We start from the raw sequence: 25,907 nt of genomic DNA on the forward strand, positions 1-25,907 counted from the left end.
TATCAATTTTCAGTACTCTTCTCCCTAAAAACGAATTATTAAAATGGCGTAAAATCCCATCCTTGCATCCTAAAAACGAATCAGTACAATTAGGTATATACCAGTGAAAACCATGTTTTTGGGAGAGAGCACAAGCACCTAAGCACTGGTTAGCAGTGGGAAAGTACAGAGAGTCCTAAGGGCAACAACAATTAATTCAGGAAAGAGTGGGGCAGTGAGGAGGTGAAATGTTTGGGGTAACCCTGCAGAGAGGGCCATTTCTAACAGGGATGATGGATAGAAAAGTCATAGAGAAGGATGGAAAGAAGGGAGAAAGGATAGAGGGATGGAAAAGGACAGTGGGATGGAAGGAAAGAAATAATAACAAAAGACCATACAAACTTTGTAGAATAGGAAGATGGAATATTTTGAAAATACAAATTGGTTATTCTTAAAATTTACTTATATTGAAGCAGAGTCATTTTTATGCAGGAGACAGCAAAAAAAACAATTTTGCTTTAAAATATCGCGAGTCTCCCGCCTGAATAGGTTCTGTTGGTTTGTAGGGAAGGAAGGAAGGAAAGAAGGAAGGAGTCTGAAACTTCCCTCAGGGAGAGCAGTCCGCTGAATGACAGCCTGGCTCACTTGCTCAGAGCCATTTGCGATGTGGCTGAAAGTGGGGTCTGTGGTATTTTTCTGGTTATTCCCTTGATGGGCATCTGGACCTTCTCTCTGATCTTCTCCTGAGTCAACAGTGTCGTTGAGGTCTTGAGGGCCTGCAGATAGTCTGGGAAGCCCAAATGCGTGATGCAATCATTCAAGTCCACTTCCACTGCTGCATCCTGCTGCACCCCACCCTGGCAGCTCACCCCATCCCATGTCAGGCTCACTGCATCCTGTGCCACCCCAGGTCAGTCTCATCCCCAGGGTACTTCAGCCCCACGCCAGTCTCACCCCACCTATCCTCACCCTATATCGTTATAGCCTCACGTCGCCATATTCCATTGCTTCCACGTCATAGTCACGTCAGGCTACTCCATGGCAGCCTCATCACACCAATTACCTTCAGACCATCTCATGGTCGCCTCATACATTCCATGCTGCCCAACTCAAGACTCATCCCACGCCAACCTAACTTCAACCTACTCTGATCCCTCCCATGCCTCACCCACTCTAACCCCATATCACCCTGCTTTAATCCAATGTTACCCTTCTCTAATCTTGCGTCTACCTCTCTAATCCCAAATCAACCACACCCACCTCTTTTCAAATCCCACATCAGCCTCACCCACTCTAGATCCATGTCACCCTACTTTAATCCAATATCACCCTACTCCAATCTTGCGTCACCCTCTCTAATCCCAAATCAACCACACCCACTCTACTTCCACCTCATTCTTTTCAAATCCCACATCTGCCTCACCCACTCTAGATCCATGTCACGCTGCTTTAATCCTATGTTACCCTACTCTAATCTTGTGTCACCCTCTCTAATCCCAAATCAACCACACCCTCCTCTTTTCAAATCCCACATCAGCCTCACCCACTCTAGATCCATGTCACCCTACTTTAATCCAATATCACCCTACTCCAATCTTGTGTCACCCTCTTTAATCCCACATCAGCTTCACCCACTCTAATCCCACCTCACCCACTCTAAACCCTCCTCACCTTCACCCACTCAAGTCCCACGCCACTGTACTCTAATCCCACATCACTCTCCCTAATCCACATCACCATCACCTACTTCAGCCTCACTTTTCTTTTCACTTCCTGTTCCTAGACAATATGCTCTTTGCTACATGTAGGCTTACACATCGGTTCACATTATAGGTTCATAGATTTCAGCAGTTTTTTCTGTTGATTTAAGGTGGAAGAAGTGATTTACAAAACATCACACACAAGCAGAATGATATAAATAAATGAAGAAGGTAACTTACCGGGCAGAGACTTCCTACATATCATAGTACACATTGTATTGCAACATTTCTCGTCTGCAGTGCAGTTTGAGTCACTGCCACACATGTCTTGTTGGAGCTCTGGAAAGCATACAAATGGAATAATAGGGAATGGGCAGACTCCAGCATGGTCTGTATCTAGAGGAAAGAGGAAGAGGATAAAACGTGAGCATTGTGTGCCTCGTGCAAAACCAAGTAAAACCAATGCCAGACTCAGAACTCACTAGCTTCACTGGCTCTCTTCCCTCCCCTTCTCGGCCTCTTTTCCCTCTGCCTCTTTCCTCACTGGCTCGCTCCTCTTTGCCTCTTCTCTCCATCTCTTCCATTTGCCTACCCTCTCCCTTTCTTTTCATTCTTTCCCTCTTCTCTCGTCACTGTCTTTTTGCCACCCCTCTGTCTCTTTTTTCCCATGGGTCTCGGTACCACTACTCGCGCTACCTCTTTTCCTACAGCCGTTTTTCCCCTTTACTCTTCCTCTATTCTCTGTCATGCTTTTCCCTCTGCATTCCTTCTTGCTTTTCTCTGTACATCCATTCCCTCTGCCTATCAGCTCTGTATCTCACCTCTCCACAACCATTTCACCTCTCTGCCTTTCTTTGCCTGAATGAAATATGGTTCTAATCCAGGACAACATACTAATACCCCATGAAGCAGGGCAAACATTTACAAATGAGGTAGAATGTAACCCCATTTGAGCATTCCCAACTAAAAGCACATCAGTGACAAAGTGTCATGACTTGAGAGAAAACCTGCAATTTGCAAGTTAAACACACCCTGCAAAAAGAAGTAAATTACTAGGAAATGCTAGTTACAAAGGAAAACATGGAGGAGCATACAAACAATGACAATACAATCAAAATAAATGAAATCCAACTAACGAATAAGGCTGATGAACACTGCCCTCCAAACACTCAGAGACACTTGCAAGCACCACTCTTGGATGAGTGCGGACCAGTCCTTTCACACAGCTGCCCCAGGTGCCATGAAGGCGCCAGTGATCCCCTCTTCTGAAGCAGCACCACAGAAGGGCAGGATCAATCCAGACAATGAGGTCTGAGGCACAGATGCAAGGACAAGAATACACCCACCTACTGTGGGACAGTCACATCTCCTGGGCATGGACAGCATTGAGCACATGCTGTCTGTTCCTGCAGATGACATGGAGACACACACTGGGACAGACTGTCATCCCCCCAAAATCAAGATACTGGGAGATGGATGCATTAATGGATAAAGATAGATGGATGGATTTAGAAAAAGATGGATGGAGGATATTGGGGAGATGAATGTATTGCTGCAGAGATAATTAGAGTGAAGGGTGGAGGATTTAGAGAAGGATAGAGGGATGATGAATAGGAGATGGATACATTGGAGCAGAAATGGATGGATCAATGAAAGACAGACTTTTTAGAGAAGGGTGGATAAAGTATAGATGGCGAGATGGTTCAAGGAAGGGTGGATGGATGGAGAAATGAAAAAATAGATGACAGGACAGAAAGAAAAATGGGAAGCTAAATGGATGAAGAGGATGGAGGATGATGGATGGAAAATGATGGAGACATGGAAGGGTGAAGGAATATAGAAAGAACAGAAAGAAGGTTGTAAAGCTTGAAGAACATAAATGAAGTTGACAAAAGACAGCAGGAGGGCATAAGGAAACTGACAAAATGTTGGAAGAAGGATGGAGAGAAAGAAAGGATCTAAGAATACCCTCAGGAAGATCAGTCTGCCAAAGTGACTGCTGAGCTAAGTTGCTCAGTGCCATTTGGGAAGTTATTTTTCTGATTAATCCCTTGATGGATATCTGGCAGTCACCACTGTGGCTTACTTTGAATAATTGATATCATCAAGGGCTTGAGAGACTGCAGCTAGTATGAGACCTGAACAAGCTTGAATACGTGCTAGAGTGACTCAGGTAGGGCTCCAGCTGCTGCCACCATAGTCAGACCATCCTGCTGCATCCCACTGACAGTTCAAGCTACTCTACTCCACCTACTCTCATCCCATCCACATTCAGCCTCACTCAATTCCAGTCCATACTAATGCCAGGCTACTCCAACCCATGTCAGCCTTACCCCACCTACCCTCACCCATCCCCTATATCAACCTCATAATACCTCAATCTATTCCATCCAAATTATACATCAACCTAACCTCATCCTACTCTGATTCCTCCTTGTTCTCACACACTCTAATCCCACATCGCCCGCATTCACTCTACTTCCTACTAACCCACTTTAATCAACGTCACCTTGACCCCCACTAATCCCACACATTTCCTTACCCACTTCAAGCCACGTCAACCTCATCCCAACCTACTCTGTGTTACATCATCCTCACATATTGTCTTAGAATTTCCTGCTCTAAGACAATATGCTATTTGCTATATGTAGGCTAATATGTGGGCTCACATATATGTTCACATGTTGGTTCACATGTAGGTTCACATACTGCATCTGTATTTGCTGAACTTTTAATTTAAGATTTAGGAAGTGGTTAGCAAAAAGTTGGTAACACGCAAATAAATAAATAAATGAATGGAGAAGGATCCAGTCACGCACCTGGCAGAGACTTCACACATTTCCTGTCGCACATTTCATAACAACATTTCTCGTCAGCAGCACAATTGGAGTCATCGTTGCATGTGACTTGTACTTTTTCGGTCTGCAAAAAGCATAGACCAAAATCCTTCCCAGGATAGGGGCAAAAACCATCATGAACTGTAAGGAGAGGAAAAAAGGGAGGGAAATTGTATATTACTGTATGTCCTGAACAAATACCGATAAAACAAATACTATACCCAGAACTCTCTATCTGCTATGTCCCTTTTGCTCTGTTCCCTCTACCTTTTCTACCCTGGTTCTCTAGCATCTCTTCTATTTGCTTACGTTCTCACTCCATTTTCTTTCTTGCTTTCTACTCTACTCTTTTCATTCTGCTTTGTGTGTCTTTCCTCGCCTCTCAGTGTTTCTAACGTCTGTGCTTCTCTATTCTACTGTTTGGACTACCTCACTTTCACTCTGCCTTTTCCCTCTGTATCTTGCTTTTCTCTGTACTTTCCTGTGTTTTTTTAATCTCTCTCCTACATGCACCTATTTCATCTCTCTGCTTCTCTTTGTCAGTATATTTAGAGTTTGGCGCAGGAGTTACTCCGTCACAATATAAATCCCATTTTATTTTATGGGATTTATATATCAGCGTACATGATATCTGTCACCGTCTTGACAGAGTAACCCTTCCGTCAAACTCTAAATCAGGCTCATAATCCCTGATCCCTCATTAAAGTAGCAATAATCTGGCATATCTTGCTCCACAGGGGATCAGCCCTTTATTCAGTCTTTTTCAGGGATCGCTGTAGATCCCTGCATGCTTTTCTTGCTGACAAGAGAATCATGGTCCAGATGTGCATGTCATCAAATATTACGCTATTTCACCCAATATCCATGCCCTTCGTCTACAGAACTCTTGCTCTAAATACTATTAGCAGTTCATCGCATACAATATGAACTTAAAACGTTTTCCCGCTCAGCTCCTTACACAGGAATTACTTTTACTGAAATAAATCCATAAATTAAATACTTTCCCTGACATGACCAATCTGGCCACTGTAATGAGAACAATTGTTCTTCTTCATTATTAAGGCTCTGTTTTATTTTTATTTTTTAAACATACTTTATTGATGACTAATATCACATCCAATTCTGATTAAACGAGTAAGAAAACGTTGTAAGCAGTCGTGTTAATAATTTTCAGTTCAATTAAGGCCATGGAGGTAAGGGTTTTGCTTCTATATTTTTACTTCAAAACTTTCAGCAGCCAATCAAAACACAGTAGACACAAAAACTATATTTCCAATAAGTCCATGAGCCTATCAGGATCCACCAAACCCTATACCATGGACAACCTACAAGGACTTCTCCACTTTCTTTGCAGAACTAGTCTAAACAGCTCAAAGTACTCTGAACAGGCCCAATGATTGCAACCAGCAAAAGCTCCAACAGTCCTCCATAACAAACCAACGCTAGAGAGGAAGCTGCCATTGCACAAAACCTTGACCATCGACAAAACATTGCCAACAGGAACCAGACCTTAAACCTTTTGCTCCAAAAATGCTCAACTCTGCATCTGGTCTGAACCTGTCAAGAAAAAGAAAGGAGTAATCTTCACAAAAACAAACAACTACTTACATAGGGTGGGAACAGCTTCACATACTTATAGCATTATAACACAATTGATCAATGGGTGGGATAATCCTCGCCTCCTTGTCCTTAATAGAATTGAAAATTCTTGGAGCAAATGCTTGAAAATTCTTTATTCTATGTCAGGACCAGAGGCTCCAGTTATACCTGTTTAAAGCTGATCCACCATCACAGACGCAACATTTACAATTGGTTAATAATAGAAATGTGTGAAAGTAGAGTCAAAGGACCAATTAGCCACTCTCCAAACCAGATCCCAACTTCTCCCATTGGACTCGATGACTATGTCTGGCTAAGACCTGAAAATCGCCTGGCCGTTCCAGGCCTCCATTTCAATCAACTATCATTCCATTCTCCACTTTCTTTGTGCTGGGACAGATGAACAAATTTAGATTTCAGCGGATGGGTTACTCTATCACAACGCTGATGTAAATTCTATTTTCTGAAATATAAATCTTGTAGGAAATTAGGGGATTTATATTTCGCCGGATGTGATAAGCATCACTGTTGTGATGGAGTAACCCATCTGCCAAAATCTAAATCAGGCCCCAAGTCTGAATAGGACAGGCCATTCCAGAGGAAGTAAATTTTGAGCCATTGGAGAGACTGATAATGAAGGGGACCCAGAAAAATGGTCTGATTGGAGGAGGCATGTAACTCCACAAACCGAGCCACCTATCTCAGAGATACTAACTCCTTGGAAATAAAGGACCTCAGCTCCTTCTTGACCTCCCTAATCTTGTGAGGAGGCAACAATAAATGGTCCATCACTGAATCTTCTGGAACCCCAGGAACACTATAGTCAGTGCAGGAGTCAACCTAGACTTCGCTATATTCAAAAGGATTCCCAACTGCTGAAGAAGTGAAACAGCCATGTTCAAATGGGACAGGAGAACGTCTGGCTCCTGAGCCATGAGAAGAAGATCGTCAGACTGAAAGGAAGAGCTTAGTTCTTAAACGAGGAGTTTCGCCATTGGAGCTGGAGATACCGATGGTAGGGAGGGAAGATTGGAACCAAGAGATAGACATCCTTTAGATCAAGCTGGTCAATCCAGCCTGAGAAGATGGCTGAGTAAATTGATGCCCTCCATTTTTAAGTGGCAGAAACAAACCCATCTGATTAGATCTCTAAGGTTGAGAACTAACCTGTGACTATCTCCCCACTTGGGAACCAAAAAGACAGTATTGCAAAACCCCCTCGGATGTGTATATGTGGGGGTAATGGCACCTTTGGAAAAAAGATTCCCAATCTCATCGATAAAAGCTTGGTCTGGAAGGGAAAAACACAGGTCGAGGAGGGACCCGCTGAGAGAGGGTCCCAAAAAACTCCTTATGATAAACAGGAACCATCTGAAGGACCCAAGAGTCCTGAGTAATTGGAGTCCAGTTATGAGAAAAATCACAAATCCGATCCACCAAAGAGACATTGAAAGGGGATATCAGGTAATTGAAAGTTGTGCTCCTTTATTGCGCTTCATCACAGGAGTTAAATTTGTAGTACCTGCCTCTGCTGAAGAATAGAAGATATTTTCTCTGATATAATCCTGCCAGGAGGACGACCCTGACAAAAAGGTTTGAGTGGAAGATCTTCTTGAGGGAGAATTGGCCTTGTACAAGGCTGTAAACATATTGACAGATTTGCCCAGATCCCTGATAAAGGGATCCCAGAAAAGGAGACAATTCGCCACAGGGTACTCCTCTGCAGAAGCCTATTCAGAAAGCTTTGGGTCAATACACAGCAGAATTGACTTCCTGCACTCCAAAAAATGCTCAGTTAACATTCTTCAATTGGCAGATGGCACGTTGGGCCCACCCCCCATGACCTCTGGATCAACAGGACTCCCCAATTCTACAGTGTCTACCACCATCTCAAGGATCTAAGCTATCGGGCCATTAAAATCTGCCAAGTGATCCTGATAATACCACCTGGCCCTATTAATGCCTTTCTTTAGCGCTAATAATGCCTGTATTTAGAGATATATTTTTCAGGAAGGTATTCCTATTGTTATCCACCTCTGGGGTATTGGAGATCTTGTCATCTAAGCTCAGTCGGGTGTCACTCTGACCTGAGCCTACGACGAAAGTTCTTGTCAAACCCCTTGCATAGGTGTGTATGTAGGTATGCCACAACGTCATGACGCGAAGTCCAATCACTAAATCGGGGGTGAACAATGTCCTCCTGGGCAAACTTAAGGTCAGTCCTGCGAGGGATCAGGGCAGCTCTTCTTGGCTGTGACTGAGCTGTCATCCTGGGGAGTGGAAGGATCAGGCTGAGTGTTGCTGTCTTGGGCAAGAGGACTAAAAGAGGGAGTAGAGGAGGGATCTGGGACGGGGGGTGCTGTAAATGCGGTTCATCAAAGAGGATTGTGAGAGATGGGCAAGAGTGTCAGTGTGAGGAAGCTCAGTGCCCTGGGTCTGGGGCATGGGCTACAGGGAGTGGCCTGGAGAGGGCTCAAAGAGATGCAGAGGGATAGGCAGGAGCAAGATATGGACACACTCCACAGTCATGCACAGTTGACAAGTGAAGGGTTGCAGGGCAATAACCAGAGCTTCGTTCATAGAATGCTGAACCAATTAATCCAAAGCTTCAGCCAGAACTTCTCTCAATCTGAAATTCTCCGCCATATAAGCCACACCGAAGTTCTGGAGCCTGACATATCCATAGTTGAGTATAACAATGAGTGCCAAAATTATAAGGGGAGGGAAAAAGGTGTACCAAGTACAATCAAGAGGGTAGCAGGTATCCCAATACTGTGGATTGTCTAGAGGTCAGCACCTCATCATATCAACTGTGGCTCCAAAAATTAGGACCGTGACCTCAGCTCAATATCAGGGATGTAAAGTCGGAACAGGCAAGTGAAAACCAGAAAAATCCATTCAGGGATCGAACAATGTGAAAGGGGGGGAAGGATGGGAGAGGAAAGACAGACCCACCAACAGTTTACACCAGTCAATCTCACAAGCCAATCACCCATGAGGTGCTCGTGCGATTACGCTGCGGGAGAGCACACTGCTGCGGGCACAGGATCGTCTAAAGCACAGAGCCGACAACATGAGGAAAAGGAGCTCTGATCTCACTGTGTGGGCCCCTAAACTGAAAGGATGCGGCAAAGAGGAGGAGACAAGGCTAGCACATGCGTAAGCAGGTACAAGAATTGGCCCTCTGAAGGGGGAGGAGCAAGAAAGGTGGTGCACTGGGAAAAAACAGGATGTGGAGAATGCAGCATTCAGCAGTACCACATCAATAAAATAACACTTCCAAGAGTGCATTAACAGGCAAAAAAATTGTAAAAAAGAAACCCTGTTGGCTGCAGCAGCAAAGAAAGAGGAGTTTAGATCCCCTGATTGGCTGATAGACATATTAGAAATGGAGTATTAAAAAAAGCATAACCGGAGCCTCTGGTGCTAACATAGAATTCTAACATAGCACCTCAAACTCATAAAATGACTTGACGTCCTAAACATGGAATACATCACTGTAGTCCCGCAATTCCAGACTGCATTTATGACCTTTACAACTTTAATCCTGCATATTGGACGTGACCGCAGGAACAGCAGGTATGCTCTTTGCACCCTTAAGTGAGCATAACAACCACAATTGTTGTTTAGTTTATACTTATTGATTGATTCTCCTTCCACTTTTTTCCTTTTAGGGCTTTTTTTATTTAACAACTCCTATTTTTCTACATTCTCCTTCGGGCCCCACTACGCACAAGTGCGTTCTAAATTAATACCATTACCGCCTCACATTTACAAACCACAAGTTGTGAATCTGCTCCCCTGTCTGTTGGATCCTTAGTCCTAACTCCTAAACCTCTAGTAGACAGGGCATTCACATGCGCTAACTCACTCAAGGGAGCTAGATAACCATCCTACCTTACCATTGCACATTCCACACTGCAGGGTCTGGGATATCATTACCTATAAAGCCACATATTGATAGCTGTTACTGTGATCCACTCCTTAAGAAACACCATGACTTCGTACCCACCACAAATGCCACCAAACATTTGGAATGATACATTATCTGTTTAACTATATATTTTGCCAGCACTTGCAGTTTTCTAATTCACCATTTCAAATCCTCCTGCTTATGATGTCCTCATTTATTGATCTTCTATTTAGAACCAAGCACATAAGTCATAATCACAGCCACCTATGACTCCTGGGCCATTGTTTCTTATGGTGACTTCTATTTTGCCCACGTCCTCTCTTTGTGTGAAAGGCTTTTCTCAAAGTCATAATAACCTGGATTGAAAGCAATTTCATGTTTTCATTATTCACCCAGTCACAATCGCCTTGTCTTTCCTCTCACCTCCTACATGAATATTCAATGTTTGCTATGCTTCACTGAGTATAAATCACAGTGTGTATTCACATACAAGTTAGTTCAAATATTTTTACAAAAAGCTGATTTTATACTGATGTGTAAATAATTCTAACAAATATCTCATTATGTATTGTGTTCAGCCTCCAAAAAGCCATAGGCCTCCGGCCAACAGGAGTCGAAATGTGCTGGCTGTACATTTTGAAATAACAAATAGAGAAAATCACAAAAAATAAAGACGATTGACCTCTCCCTGTGCCATGTCCTTTTATATTTATGAAACTCTAATGTATTATCCTGTGCATATAATCATGTAAGCCCATGCATGTTTGCATTCTAACCCAACTTACACCTGTGTAGGCTTACCCACCAAACTTCACCACTATTCACCTCCCCTCCATTGACATCAAATCCCCACACATATGTATCTTTCCCACAAGCCTCAAACTCAATGTTATTTTTAGGTTTGTTCATTAAGGAACTCCAGTAGCATGCATCCTAACGGCCTGTGAAGTGTCTCTGCCCACCAGCCCTCCTGCAATTTCTTCGATGTCCATTAGGTCAATCACCTCCATGATAACAACAGCAATGAAATGAGGTTGTGCACATTTCATTGCTGTTGTTATCTTCAAAAATACAGATAAGGAAGGAACCTCCTTCTCTCATTGTTTTCAGCCAAATCCAAAACCTGAACTCAAGGGATAGCTCATGATGACACATGATGCCTGTTTCTGAAACATTTGTGAGGCTCCATATTCTTGAAACACTGAACACATTAAATCACTGGTCTGTGCACAGAAAGACACATTTGCTTCTAAGCACTGCTCGGTTTTCAGTGAAATAGAGTTGCATATGCCCCTGGCTGCTCTCAATATTGTCATCAGCATAAACTCAGGAAGGGCAACAAGCATGAGTCCAAAGGTTTCTTTACCTGTGCTTAGCAAACAAACAAAGACATATGCTGCACAGGTAAGGAATGTCATGGTAGTAAATAGAATGCCGCAGTTTCTTACTGGTAAACTTGATTACTCCAAGTCCTAGTCTTCCTCGCCCAGTACTTACATCATGAACTTAAGCCTTGCAACAGAAGCCCTAAAAGTCAAAATAGTTACTACACTAGTTTCCTATTCCTATGGAAGCTAAAGGTAATCCTTCAGGAGGGGAGGTGGAGCATGAGGACACTTTTTTCCCAGAGAATTAATTTTAATAGAGGAACTATACAATTTGCACAAACACTTATCCTTTCCAAATCCAGGATGAAAAAGAAGTTTTTTCAGTGTTACAGAAGAAAAGATCTAGAATTAATTCCACTGCACATAATGTTCTGGCTCGAGATTGGAAAGAAGTTGTGTGAGCTAGCTTTCTTCCTACTATTACTGTAGAGGATTCATCGCCATCCATTTCTGTGGATTGGAAGCTACAGGTGGCTGTGCTCCACTACAAATGTTGCTATGAAAGCAAACACATAAGCAACTGAGGCTCTTGAGGTTTTTCGTTGTTTGAAGTTTGCAGTATCCATAGTTCTAGACAACTGTGCGCTGCAGATTATAAGTTGTTTTTCACGAATTTAGTTCCAAGAACCACTACATGTGCAGTAACTTCCTCCGGATTATTGACTTGTGCTAGATATAAAAAAATCACTGCCTTTCTAGGCACTCTAGTCTATATTTCGTATACTCTCCAATCTATAATACATTTTCTAACATCACTGGACCTTTTGGATGTATAGCCACATGTGGCAATTCCCCCAAACTCTAAGCGTGCCTATGTTTTTAAGTCCTGAGGGAATATATTTAGTTTCAAGTTCTTCCACTCAGCATAACGCCTGCACCAAGGATGTTCACCAATGTTCTAGTACCATTGGCGAGTATTCTACTCTTTAAAGCTGTGCAAGTATATCCATACAAAAATCTACGCCTAACTCACTGGCTAATTTGCTACTCTTCTTTTTCAAATTGATGCGACAATGCTCAAGAAGTATGCACCACTTTTCACTAAAGCCTTTTTCTTCCCAACCTGCAGAAGACCCACCTGGATCTGACTCAGCAGTTACAATACATTAGAGCAAAATTCTGCACAAACCTTGGTCTGGTGTTTCTTTTTCTGTCTAAAAGACAAAAACAATCTGCTCAAAAAAATTGAAGCTTCAACTCAAGATTTCTTATGGATACATTGAGATTTCAGTCAGTTTGATAGTAGTTCCATGGGCCGGTCTGTACATTCAGCCGTTGGTTCAACGTCTAGTCATCCAGCAAGGAGGATTAGAAAGGCATGATTCCAGTAACACCACAGATAGACAAGAGCTTCAGTGGTGGTCAAACCAACACAATCTATTTTCTCTCCTAGATGTTCTGTCACCCCCCATTGATCCTAAGAGATGCAAGTTGTATTATCATAGGCAACAACGCTGTGGGAAGCTTCAGTCAGGTTTTGTGGAATCATGTACAAAAGACCAATTGTTGCAACTAGAAGGCTAGGCGAGCATTGCTTCAAACCCTATGAGATTGTGCGCCTCTTTCAGATAAACATCCAATTTGTGTTCTAACACACAACAAATTGATGATCACTTACATAATTCGCCTAGCAGGTGCCCAATCCCCACAATTAGCAGTCCTAACACAGGAGATCGGTATTTGGGCAAATACTCATCTCTTACAGCCATCAAACTGCATGGGAGGGTGAATGTGTTTGCACATCATTTAAGCAAAACATTTCCCTCAACAGTCATCATGTGTCTGTGTCCAAAATTGCTGCAACAGAGAAGTTGCCACTCCAAAATTTGTGTCCTTTAAACCTATCCACAACAGTGTAGGATATAGCTAAAATTATTTCTGCAATGCTGAAGTGACTGATTCTCCTGAAAAATGGAGGACGATCATGTGGAGGGCACTTGTTGGCATTACTATCCTTGTTAATTGTTGCTCATTCAACTGTCAATCTAGCCGCATATCCCTCTCTCTACAGTCCTGCAGAGGCTCTCAGTTGGGTGTATGGAGTTTGTTAGGCTAAGAATAAATGCTGAAAGACACTGAAAAAGTAGTATCAAATAAACAGTTATCATGCCGCTCCACTCTGTTATGGTGTAAGCATGGCATTAGAGAAATTTCATAGGTAATGTTCATTGAAAATTGTTCAAATATGGCAAACTTTTCAACCTCCGTAATTTTGTTCATGATGGAGTCCCACTAATGGCCTGATTTATCTCTTGGCGGATGAGTTACTCCATCACAATGGTGACTGATATCCCGCACACCAAAATATGAATCCCATTACATCCTATGGGATTTAAATTCACCATCCGCTGAGATCTAAATCAGTCCCTAAGTGTTGACGCTAAAATGCCAATAGGAAGCAATTCAAGCCTTTTGAGGTGCAGATGTCGGATCAATTTCAGAGTTGGATTCAAAACTGATTGGTAGGTTTTCGCCTGTCAAAAATCAGTTGATCTGAAATACCATTTTGCTGAGGTATTTTTCCTAGTAGCCATTTGTTCAGAAAGCCATATTCGAGAACTCAGACTCTTCGCTCTACTTCTCCTTTTTTGCATTTTCTTTTTTTGGGACAAAGTTATTCTCAGGCTTGGTCTGTCATTTTGGCCTGAGCTCTATCAATTTCTCACAGTGATTAGGATCTGTATCATCACGTTTTCCCCCTATCTCTTTCACCTGAGGAAGAGAAACCCCTTCATATAATGGACGTTCACAGAGGCCTGTCAATTTATTTAGAGTATACAGCCGCTTTCATGAAAATTGGCACCATAATATTTTACGTTTGGTCCATAGAAATGGAGTCTTAAGCCATCCTCAATGATGCTTAGTGGTCAGTTGTGGTTTACAGTGTCCCTAGCCTAGTCTTCCGAAGGGGGAGCCTCATTGGGTCTTGATCAAGTTAGGACTCCCTGGGGAATAGCTACTTCTTTGAAACATTTAGATGGATTGCAGTCAAGGATATTTGTTGGCAACAAGTTGGTCTTCTCATTTATTTAAGGCACACTTCTTGCAAATAGGTGAATATGTTCGAGCGCAGGTGCTAGCTGCTGTTGAATTGTGAAACCTATATTTTGGTATTCCTCAGTGAAACCTTACACTGGGTATTACAAACTTTTTGTTCTGTTACAGTGTCTGCCTCATATATGAGATTGGGTGCATCTTCCTGTCAGTTAGGACTGGGGTGAAGAGGAGATGACCCAGTTATTTAGGGGTAATCATTCCACGCCCTCGCTTTCCTCTTAGTGTTGCTCTTGTTGAGGCAGCAGTGCTGGTAGAGGCTTTAATGACTGCAGTTAGCTTGGAGGCAGATGAATGGCATTCATGGTTTTACACCTATGAAAAACGAATGGATGGCAAGGCGGATTGTCTGTGTTTGACTCTTTGCTTTCTACCCCTTACCACCCCGGTCACCAACTCTGTAATGGACACATTAAAATGACTTAACTGCCTTTAATCATACTCATCCTTCAAGCTACTAACCCACAGCTCTCTAGCCCTAGCACTTTACAAATCTTTACTTCATTCACCACCCTGCTTGCACCAGCTTTCTTGTAAGAACCAGACCATCACACCTACTAAGCTTTCCTGTGAATGTACAGAGTGGCAACATATGACCAGACAGCCAGCAAGTGCTAGGAGGCCATATCAGTGGCCGGCAGGACTAAACAAGCATCAGAAGCAGATCATAATAGGCTTTATGCGGCTCGTAGTCCTCATCAGGCTTGAGTCACTCACCTCAAGTTCTTGCCTCTATATGTGATGCCCTTTCTGCAGCAACTCGGATCACATCTAGCTGTATCCTATATCATCTGAACCCATTTTAGCCTCACTTCATCCTACTCCCATCCCACCTAACTTTACCCCATCATATTCCAACCCCACATCAGCCTCACTCTATCCCTCTGTAATTCCACCTAATCTCATTCTGCTCCCATGCCAACCTCACTCCATCCCACTCCAGTCAAGCCTAGCTTTACCCTGTCTCATCATGATTCCATGCCAGCCTCTCTTCATCCCATTCTGATACTGTCTAAGCTTCAGTCCATCCCACTCCACAGCCACCTTAGCCTTACCCCCATGGAGCGCTGATTCCATGCCAGGCTTTCCACTTGTATATGCGTGTAATCTGATATCTGTTGTACATCTAGGATCATCTAGTTACTGCTGTATGTGCTGCACTGCTGCCTTAGCCCCTATAAAGCTGTTCATGGACATATTCCACATACGCATGCAGAATTAAGCATTTGATTGGATACATTATTTAATGATGCTAGTAGACCTGTTACACATTTTCTTTTGCACATGCTCATGCAGCACTTCTGATCAGTGAGACACTGTGAGTCATCCTGGCAGGCTGGTTCAATCTCAGAACACTTCAAATCAGCAGGTGTTGGCACTGTACAGAGACCAGTATGAGCTGTAATACGGAGAAAAGAGATTTACTTTATATCAAGAGTACCTTATACGTTACTTATACAATTTTGCATTTCTCAAACCAATTTCTACATACAAAAGTCACTAGATTCCATGACTTTGTTCAACCTATATTGTCTCTCTGTTTCTCTTCTCTCTATCCCTTGATCAATTCTTTTATTTAAAACTATTATTTCTTTCATTAACACTGAAAAGGACACACATCACACAAGGTGAGAAATACTAAATCTTATGTGTTTGTAATGAATTAGACAACACACACACATATGATTCTTTGAGGTTAGGTAGTTCTGTGAATTGTAGAGCAAGTCACCTTGCATAGCATATGGGGTGTTTTACAATGAGCATATGGGAAAAATGTACGCAACATGCCAAAGTCAGCCGGGTGACAAACTTTGGAATAAAAAATGTAGCAAGGCAAGCCAAACATATGGAAGAGTGATATAATTTACTGGTCTACGAGGTAGTAGACATGCTGTATAGGCATGAACACCAAATAACTAATTGGCAGTGGGTTCCAGAAATGTACAGTGATAGCAGTGATATTACTTACACATGGATCCTCCTAAATTGCCATTGTAATAGACCATACCCTGCAGCCACCCATTGTTATCTGGAGGGGTACCATGTACCTAGCCCATTGGCACCCACTTCTTTGCAAGTAACATGGCCATTGCTGTAAAAATCCTGTACGCCTAGAGGGTGTTGATCACTTCACCTAGTAGGTGCAACCAAGGGCTAGCCATTTACCTCTTGACTGTGACCTTTGATAACTTGTTGCACATTTCTGTCTAAAAGTTAGAGATGAGTAGGCACCACTAGACCAACTTTATACCCCAGCTGATACCGTCTACTGCAGTTTTCAAAGATGAGACCGTCCCCCCAGATCCCCAAGTCAGGGAGCAGTAACTGATCAGTGGTTTGCAATCAGAATTGAGGTCACAAAAAACTGACTCCCACCATTCCAAATCAATCCTAATTTTCTAAAGTAGAAGAATGAGCCTTCCTATTTGCAATTCAGAATCAATCAATCAGATAAGATTTATAATGCACACAGCTCTCAGCCAAGGCATGCTGGAACGCACAGAAAAATGTGAAGGTAGAAACTGAAGATCCAGGCTTTAAGTTGTTGCCTGAACTTCCATTCCTTTGTAGGTTAGCGCAAGAGGAGTGGGAGTGAGTCGCAAGGCTATATTCTAAGTCAGAAATGCCTTTCCTACATAAAGTTACAAAGCATGTGACCATGCGCATCTCAGGCTTTGCAAGTGCTCCCACACTTGTGCATTAAGCCCAAAATCCATGAACAAGGACTGCTAAACCCTCTTTCTTCTATCACAGTGTCAACCTATCCTGCTTCACAGAAGATTGTCAGCTTATATTAGCTCAAGGAAAACACACCTTGAGCTATGTTGTTGTGTAATGCAGAATAGTACAATATTTTAACTGAGAGACATTGCTTTCAGTTTGAAACCTAACTCATTCGTTTTTATTGTTTGTGACTACACCCACTACCTGCATCTCTGCTTGGCCTGAGCCTTCTGGGCCCCAACTGTCTCTCTAAAGGACACCAGCCAAGGGCAGTCAGGGACAGCAGTCACTACCCTTGACTTGCTCTTTTGTGTCTCTGACCTCATGGGTCATGAAGGCAGCACCAGGGAAATGATAAACAAGGCTCTGCTTTAATTTGCACTCCTTGCACACTGAGCTCTTCAGTAGCGAAGAGGAAGGTTTTACTGACAAGGGGTCAATACCATGATGCCATAGATGGTTAAAGAGAGTGGGTGCTATCAGTTCTGCTACACATGGCCTTTTGGTGACTCAATGGCTTTTTGCCTCCTACTGGAAATCCTCTTTGGGCCCACTAGCGCCTGCAAGTTATTCTCCAAGTGTTTTCAGCTTGAATGTTGAAAGAACACTGTTCAACATGTGTATGATTGTTTTGGGTACAACGACACCTGCTGGTGACGCAAAGGTATAACACATAAAGTATCAGAGCACAAATATTATGCGGCTGTCACGCAGCTAGAGTGCTCAAACTGTTTGGGCATAGCTATGCAGACGGGGCAACTGTATCCAACTGTTGCAGTAGTCCCGATCTAAGGATTTCTATCTGCTGTGGAATTCTGCATCCAATGTTTGGAAAATTAGATTGTGTAATTGCAATTTCTATTTATATAGCGAGTAGAGTACTACCCCTGATGAGTCGTTGAAACGCTATAGGGCGAGTGGTTAGTAGTTGATCTGGTGGTTAATGTTGAATATTGTGATTACTCATGTGAACAAGAAACAAGCATTTGCAATACAATCGGTCTCACCTTTGGGACCTTATATGTATTTAACTATGCAGCACATTAGCCTGGTTGCTGAAACATCCACTGTACTTTAACATGGAGGGAAAGTAAGCACCTAACTGCGTGACTCACCAGGTGTGGGAACACATGGGAAGAAATATTGCCTTTCAGCGGGTAAATGGTATAGTCCAAAGCTCTGTTTTTAATATAAAACCAGGCCCTTCTGTGGTCATATCACTGAAAATATAAGTTTTGGAAAAAATATTATTGTCTACGGGTGCTCGTGGAAGACAATTCCTATGGACTGGAATCTAGAGAATGCTAAAGTGATTCTGGTATTTTACTGGCCTCTGCTGGTCGTTTTCTATCAAGAAAGTGAAATTGAGGCAGTTGCCAGAAAAATTAAAAAAAGAAAGCCCCTCAGCAGAAAGCAATTCTGGTATTTTACTGACCTCTACTGGGCGTTTTCTATAAAGACATTTAAATAGAGGCAGTTAAATAAGCAAACTGCAATTCTGGTATTTTACTGACCTCTAATGGTTGTTTTCTATAAAGACAGTTAAATAGGGGCAGTTGAACAGAATAAAAGTCCCTAAACAGAAGCAGACAAGTCCTAGGGCTGATCTCCAGAGCCAACAAAGTACATACACATATAAGTATATACTAAAGTATATACAAGAGGTCTCAAATGCTTGACCTAAAAATTGCATGCATTTACTCGAGTTACTTTGGGAGTTAGCTTCCTGTACAGCTTGCTGTTGCAGAGCAATTGAACCGCTCTTCCATTAGACAATGGCGTTACTTCATCACAGGTATCTAAATGACATACCCCAATGTCCAGTGTTAGCTATCACTTGTGTAACAAGTGCAGTGACGGCTAGGCCCAGGGCTGTGGGGAGCTCAATGAACCCCACAATACCCATTCTCTTCCAGGGTGGGTGGTTATTGTTCAAGATCCCTTCCAGGGATACTTTTATCGCCGTTTACGCTAACTTTTTTGGTTGACCGTGAAGTACTACGCGACTCATCCTTGAGTTCTTCAAATGCAAAAATACCTATCCAGAACAACAGGGAGACATACTTCAGAAAGTCTCATCGCTGTGTCACATTTTCTCCCAGTAGGAAGCTAATTTACTAATGAGGCATGCTTATTGTGTAGTACTGCAGCATTACCTCGGTACATAGTGATGACAAGGGATTAACTGATTGGCTAATGTGTTCTTTTGCAAAACATGAAGGCAATCATCTTGTTTTGTACAGTATTTTGTAATACATCTGAACAATGACTTTAAAAAGAAATTGCCTCTTCTACTTTGAATAATTATTAGTTCAGTATAGTGGTGATATGTAGAGAATACGCTTTGGAAAGGTTATATGTTGTTTTTTTTAAATACAAAGTGCTGCAGGAATTTCACATAGGTCTCTGTAGAGTATTGCTGTACCACATAAATATTTCTTAGAAAAGAATCCAAATATTTAGCCATTTATTCATCCTCCTTTTAGCTTGGCTCCTAACTGAGGCTTTGTTTGAAGTGGGCAATTTGGGTTTAGATATGGTTGAGCAGGAAGTGGCGGACATTGTTAATTAACACATTATTGTCATCAGAAGTTCATTGCACACAGTCACCAAATAAAAGTAAGCTTTTGAAAAGACAATGTTTAATTAAGATATGGATATATGGAAGACATGCTGTGATCGCTTAGAAATTCAGACACTATTTTGTTTGTATGTCTGCACGCTATCTCACACTTTGCCTCCTGGTGAGGGTTCGCGCCTGCAGCCTCCAGCATTCCGCCCTCCAGCCTCATCTCTACCACTGCTCCCCGCCCACCTTGTGTCCCCTCCTCACCCTCATTGGACTCCTCTGGTCCCACTTAAATTTAATTTAAGCTCACTTAAGCTTACTTTTACTTTTACTGAAGCTTACTTCAGTTCCACATTAAGCTTAAATTCAAGCTTATTCTCCTCACCTGTTTCCCGCCGCCGCTGCTGCCCTTGCAGCCCCTTCCCCACTCACAGCCCGCTCCCGCCTCCCGACCTGCGTCCCGCCCCCCTCCCCTACTTAATGGCAACTGCTGTGCAGTCGCACGCAGCAGGAGCATGAGGTGCTCCTAAGGCAAGCCTGTCTGCGACTGTCTACGACCAGACCACGGCCAGCACCAGGAACCCTGGATCTCAGACCATCCATCACTACGACCCCACCACCCTCCACACACTCAACCCCAGAAGTCTGAGAGACTGCCAACAGGCCTCGCTGGACATGCCCCACTGCCAGTTCTCCTGCCTCCATTGCCGCCACACCTTCACCACCACCCCAGCCTTCAACACCAACGACGCCAGCACGGGCAACACCCTAAGATGCATCCTGCTCAACGTGCGCTTTGTATAAACACGCCATAAAAATCTGGAACCAACTCGACTCTCTCTCGCCCGATATCACCTTCTTCACGGACACCTGGACAAATGCCTCCTCCGCCCCGAACATCAACACCGCCATCCCGGACGGATACTATGTCCAGAGGAAGGACCACCCCAACCACCCGGGAGGGGCCTTGCCATCGCCCACAAGAGCACCCTCTGCCTCACCACCTCCAGTGAAACCTTTCCCTACGCCAAACACCTGCACTTCCAGATCCAGACCAGACCCAACGCCACACTCCAAGGAACCCTCGTCTACAGACCCCCTGGCCCCCGGACACCCATCACCACCATCATCATCACTGACTTCATTGCCCCCCACACCATCACCTCAATGAACTACACACTCATTGGAGACCTGAACTTCCACCTCAACAATGCCATTGACCCCAACTCCACCATCCTTTGTGACAACCTCGCCAACATTGGACTTAAACAACTCGTCACCACACCGACCCACAGAGCAGGACACACCCTCGACCCCATCTTCGTGGCAGGGAACAGCGTCCACATCAGCCAAACAACGCAACCGCCATGGACTGACCACCACTGCGTACACTTCGCCGTCGACAAACCCAAGGCACCCAAACCAGCCCCACGCTCACCACGAAGGAACTGGAGCAAGGTAACGGACGAGCAACTTAGCTCCACCCTCACCCAAGACAACCACACCTGGGCATCCGACACAAACATCGCAGCCAGAGAACTCCACACTTGGATCTTCAACTGTGCAGATGAGCTCGGCCCACTACGCAACCCCGACAAACAGCGCCCCAGGAAAGTCGCCTGGTTCACCACCGATCTCCAAGAAGCCAGGTGCACCTGCAGACAACCGGAGAAGAACTGGAGAAACACCAAGACAACTGAAAACTACTCCACCTTCAAGGATGCCATGACAGATTACCACAAGCAAATCAGAACTACCAAGAGGAACTTCATCCAAACCAAAATCCTCGCCAACTCCAAGGAACTCCTCACCGCCATTCAGGAATTCACAAACCCACACAGCGAAGCCACAGATGGGTGCATCCTCCTTGTGGTCCGTATCTGCCTTCCTTTGGGGGGCACAAATGCCTAAGCAAGACCGGTTTCAGGCCACTGTCATTTACAAACAGACCTTGAAGTGCATATAAGCATGGGAACTGTGATCTAGAGTGCCACAGGGGTCATAGATTATGGTGGCAGACTCAAAGACGAGGCTAAAAAGAACAAAGTATTCTTAGAATATTTCATTATTTTTTGTACATAATACAATGTGCACACAGTGAAATGAAAAAATGATGCAAATTAAACATCCTGTGATCCGTTGCAAATCACTTAGCGCCAGATGTAAAAACGTTAGGAATACTGACTTACTGACTATGATTCTCTCCAAATCGCAATTAGAAAATCTGTAGTACTAATGTATGGAACAAATTGAGTTTCATTTGGTGACTCCTTGTGGGTCGCCAATTGACCTACCTCATGAATATTAATAAGGTGGGTTGCAGTTTGAACCCATTAGGAATCACAGCCATCACTGGGATGGTGGGCTGGCGAGGTCAGCAGACCATCATGTCTGTGACTGCTTTTTATTGAAACAATCTTTTTTTTAACAGTGCAGCCCATTTTCTTAAAGCACAATATGTGGCGTTTACAAACAAAAAAATAAACCCATAAAGTTGTATTTTTTAAGCATAGGCTGTGGTCACTGCGACTACTACAAGTTCTTAAAAATATAATTATTTACATTCTCAAAGGGGAAGGGGTCCGAATGCGTTACCCTAATATGCCTATACAAATACGGAAGTCACCCAATTGCATTTTGCAAATTTTAAAAAGCTTGGTTCTGGTTGTGACCAGAAAAATGCTTTGTACAATCTCTCCATGCCCAAAAACTGATGCGTCCATGATTGAGGTAACTGGTGCTCTTGTAAGCACTCCAAAGGGGCATATGTACTAACATTAGGAGTACCGATTTCCTAATTGGGATTCCCTCCAAATCACAATTAGAAAATCAGTATTCCTAATGTATTAGGCTCTTTTGAGTTTCATTAGCGATTCCAAGTGGGTTGCAAATAGACCTACCTCATGCGTGTTAATTGGGTAGGTAACAATTTGCGACCCAATTGGAATGGCAGGGATGGGGCCTGGTGGGGTCAGCAGCCCATGATATCTGTGGTTGAGTTTTATTGAAGCAATTCTTTTTTTATATAAATGCTGCCTGTTTTCCTTAAAGGAAAAGTTTCATTTTTATTTTTGAGAGTCTCTGGAACCACTGCTTTTCTTAAAAAATCTGTTTTTTAACATTCTCAAAGGGAAAGGGGTCCCATTTGTGAATGGGGTACTACTATTTTCGAGTTAGTGGTAATGTGTGAATATTTTGTGACCGTAATTTGGCCACAAAACATTCACACATGCCATTCAGATTCAGTATTTGGAAAGGACACTCCCCCCCCCCCCTTTTCAAATACTGAGTTAGTATGCATGCACAATTCCAAACTGCGATTCTGTAACAAGTCACAGTTTACGTATGCATTATCCCAGTCGCATATAGGATGATTCTGCAAATTGGCCTGTTTGTGACCATAACAATGCTGATACATCGGGCCCCAATTCCTTAAGGTAAAAAAAAAAAAAGAACTGGTGGGAAATATGAAACCTCCCTTGGGTAATGTGATTACTGCAGGGGTGTGTGTGTGTGTGTGTGTGTGTGTGAGTAAGTGAGTGTGTGTCTGTATGCGTGTGTGTGTGTATGTGTTGGTGTGTGTGTGTGTGTGTGTGTGAGTGTGTGTGTGTATGTGTGAGTGCGTGAGTGAGTGAGAGACACCAGAAAGACACAGAATTGAATCCTAGTTGGCACAGTGTGGAATGGTGACTTCTGCATTTATAGTGCTATGAGGTCTAGCCGTTAGAGTTACTCCTTTCCTTGACATTTAGGGCTCTTCCCCTCTCCTCCCTGTCTGTTATTTTATATTCATGTCTGCCCTTTTCTGTCTTATTTTTCTTTCCTTTGGTTTTGTCTACTTTTATTTTCCACTCTTTGGTTCCTTTCTTTGTGCCTCTCTTCTTTTTTACTCCTATTTTATTCTACTCTTTGCGTTGTGTCTCAAGTCCTTAGTTTTCTTCGTTGCTCCCTTTCTCTTACCTCTCTTCTTTCTATTTGACTCCCGTTCTCTTACCTCTCACCCATACTTCTCTCAGTTTATCTTTTTCAGCAGCTTCTCTCCTAATTCCCCTCTACCGTTCAAACTCACACTTTCTGTCCTTAAACACTCTCTGTCTCCCTTCTATGTGCCTCTATTTTTTGCCTCTCTTTACTCTGTCACAGTTCTCATTTCCTTCCTTCTATGTTCCCATCTATTCGCTGAGTTTGCTTCTCTCTTCTCTTTCTCTCTTTGTCTGTCTCTTTTATTTGCCTCTTTTTTCGCTCTTTACTCCCAGTCCCTGTTCTTCTTCCTCCCTCCAATCTGCCAGTTTTAATGCTCTTTCCTCTTCTTTCAGAACCTTCAAAGAGTCCGACAGGGAGCCCTGAGAGCAGAGACAGCGCATGGTGACGAGCTGAATCCGATAGTTCTGCGAGGGTGACCCTGTGACCTTGTGGAAAGTCACTAGACCGCTGAAAACATGACATCCCTCCTCATGTTGAAGCATGAAATATGCCATGCGAACTTTTCTGGATACTCTCTAAAACTCATCCCTCATTTGCAAACATATTTCAGATATGGTGCCCAGAGTGTACCATTTGGTCGTATTTATTCATACACTGTGTATTGTGGAGAGTTCACCTGATTGACCCTACTTTCTCTCGGCACTGATAACCTGGACAGAGATACCTTAAAAGAAACACTTCCGCGGAAAATGTCACATGTAGAATGTCATTGTGGAGCTGTGTGTTCAGCGCAGTTGTGAATCCTCTCTTCTGCAGGACTGTTCTTTCTGATAATACGTGTCTTGTGCGGGTTTATTGACTGATGGATGGCATGTTCGATTTCACACTGTAATACAGTGCATTTTACTGTAAGATGTGTCACTGGGACAGTTCATTGGCGCTACCTCGACATGGGCTTTAATGAGCTACATGTAGCAAGGGGTTGTAATATTCACCTGGCACACACCAGGGGGATAGCCTTCATTTCTACTGTTTAGTTCCAGTACAACCTCGTGTACATTAACTATACCTCGCCCCTTCTCCATGCACATATTACATCACTTTGAGCATATGAAATCATAGCTTTCATAGCAACACTTATGACATCTCAAAGGAAATGATTGATCAACACAGTGCACGGTAGAGTCGCGAGTTATAGCTAATGTAGTGTGTCGAGTGAGTTGACAATTCTGTGTACGGAGGTGCGCAATGTATGGTAATTTGATCAAAGTGCGTAAAGTACAAATGTAAGTTATAAGTAAACGTGTGCACAGAGGTGTGCGAATGATAGTACCTTGAATGTGCTGCGTAAATTATACATTTTAGTTACAACTATAACTTCTAACATTCTAATATTTGTGTTGTATAAATTGAGTTTTTATTGAAATAATAAATAAAGGTTTCCTAACTATGTTATTTTTAACTTTTATTTTTTTCATGGAATATGCTCACACACACCCACCCACACACAATGCACACACAATCATACACATATATCAGACACATATGTATACTGTATGGTGTGTGAAGGAAGCTTGCAGTCTATAAATGAGTGTCACAGGCAGCCCTGCATGTGCATTATAATAGCCCCCAACCCCACTGACTTCGCACCGATCCAAGACCCTTGAAATAGACAAAAGTATTCATGTGTTTCATTACCAAGAAAAACTAAAGATGTTTTTCCAATAGTGAACTGACCTTGTGAGAGTGTCGGAGTACCTTGTGAGGGGTTGCTCCAAACAGCCCCCACACCCCACCTTTGATCCAGGCCTGAACACAAGACAATTATTTCTGGGAATTGAACAAAGAAATAGAATCTCCAAAGAGATACTGGGAGGCCTAAAGGCCCAAAGACTGTGCACTCGCATGCAAGAGATTCCTGTCCCTCCAGTAGGGGCGCCATGCAGAGCAAAAGGACGAGGGCCATTAGCAAGATGGCGGCTGCAGTCTTCATCCTGTCTGGCCAGTGATATCTGAATCTCTGCTGCACCTGTGTCTGGTATTTATGGGCTATTACAGGTGGGGGAGGAGGGGGAAGTGACACTACGGAGCACAGGCATCAGCCAATCATGACTTAATTACTGTCCATGTCACAGCCCGAGGCATGTTCCTGGCGACGCATCTCTCTTGTTGGCTATTGTCCCTTCCGGCAGCAGGAACAGGTGTTTTGCAATGGCGGAT

General features: G+C 43.2%; 1 protein-coding gene across 1 annotated transcript in view; it reads right to left on the bottom strand.

Moving 5' to 3' along the window:
* LOC146822213 (uncharacterized) overlaps positions 1-25,695 on the bottom strand; it is a 36,633-nt gene extending 10,938 nt beyond the window's left edge. The window contains exons 1-4 of the mRNA XM_085613364.1: positions 25,425-25,695; positions 15,732-15,869; positions 4,499-4,657; positions 1,920-2,075 (exon numbers count right to left, since the gene is read on the bottom strand). Coding sequence (XP_085469490.1) covers positions 1,920-2,075; positions 4,499-4,657; positions 15,732-15,869; positions 25,425-25,680 — 709 coding nt within the window. The 5' untranslated portion in view covers positions 25,681-25,695. The remainder of the gene's footprint in view (positions 1-1,919; positions 2,076-4,498; positions 4,658-15,731; positions 15,870-25,424) is intronic.
* Between the last annotated feature and the right edge of the window lie 212 nt (positions 25,696-25,907).

The sequence above is a fragment of the Triturus cristatus genome, chromosome 6 (assembly GCF_964204655.1).
Source record: "Triturus cristatus chromosome 6, aTriCri1.1, whole genome shotgun sequence".
NCBI lineage: Eukaryota > Metazoa > Chordata > Amphibia > Caudata > Salamandridae > Triturus > Triturus cristatus.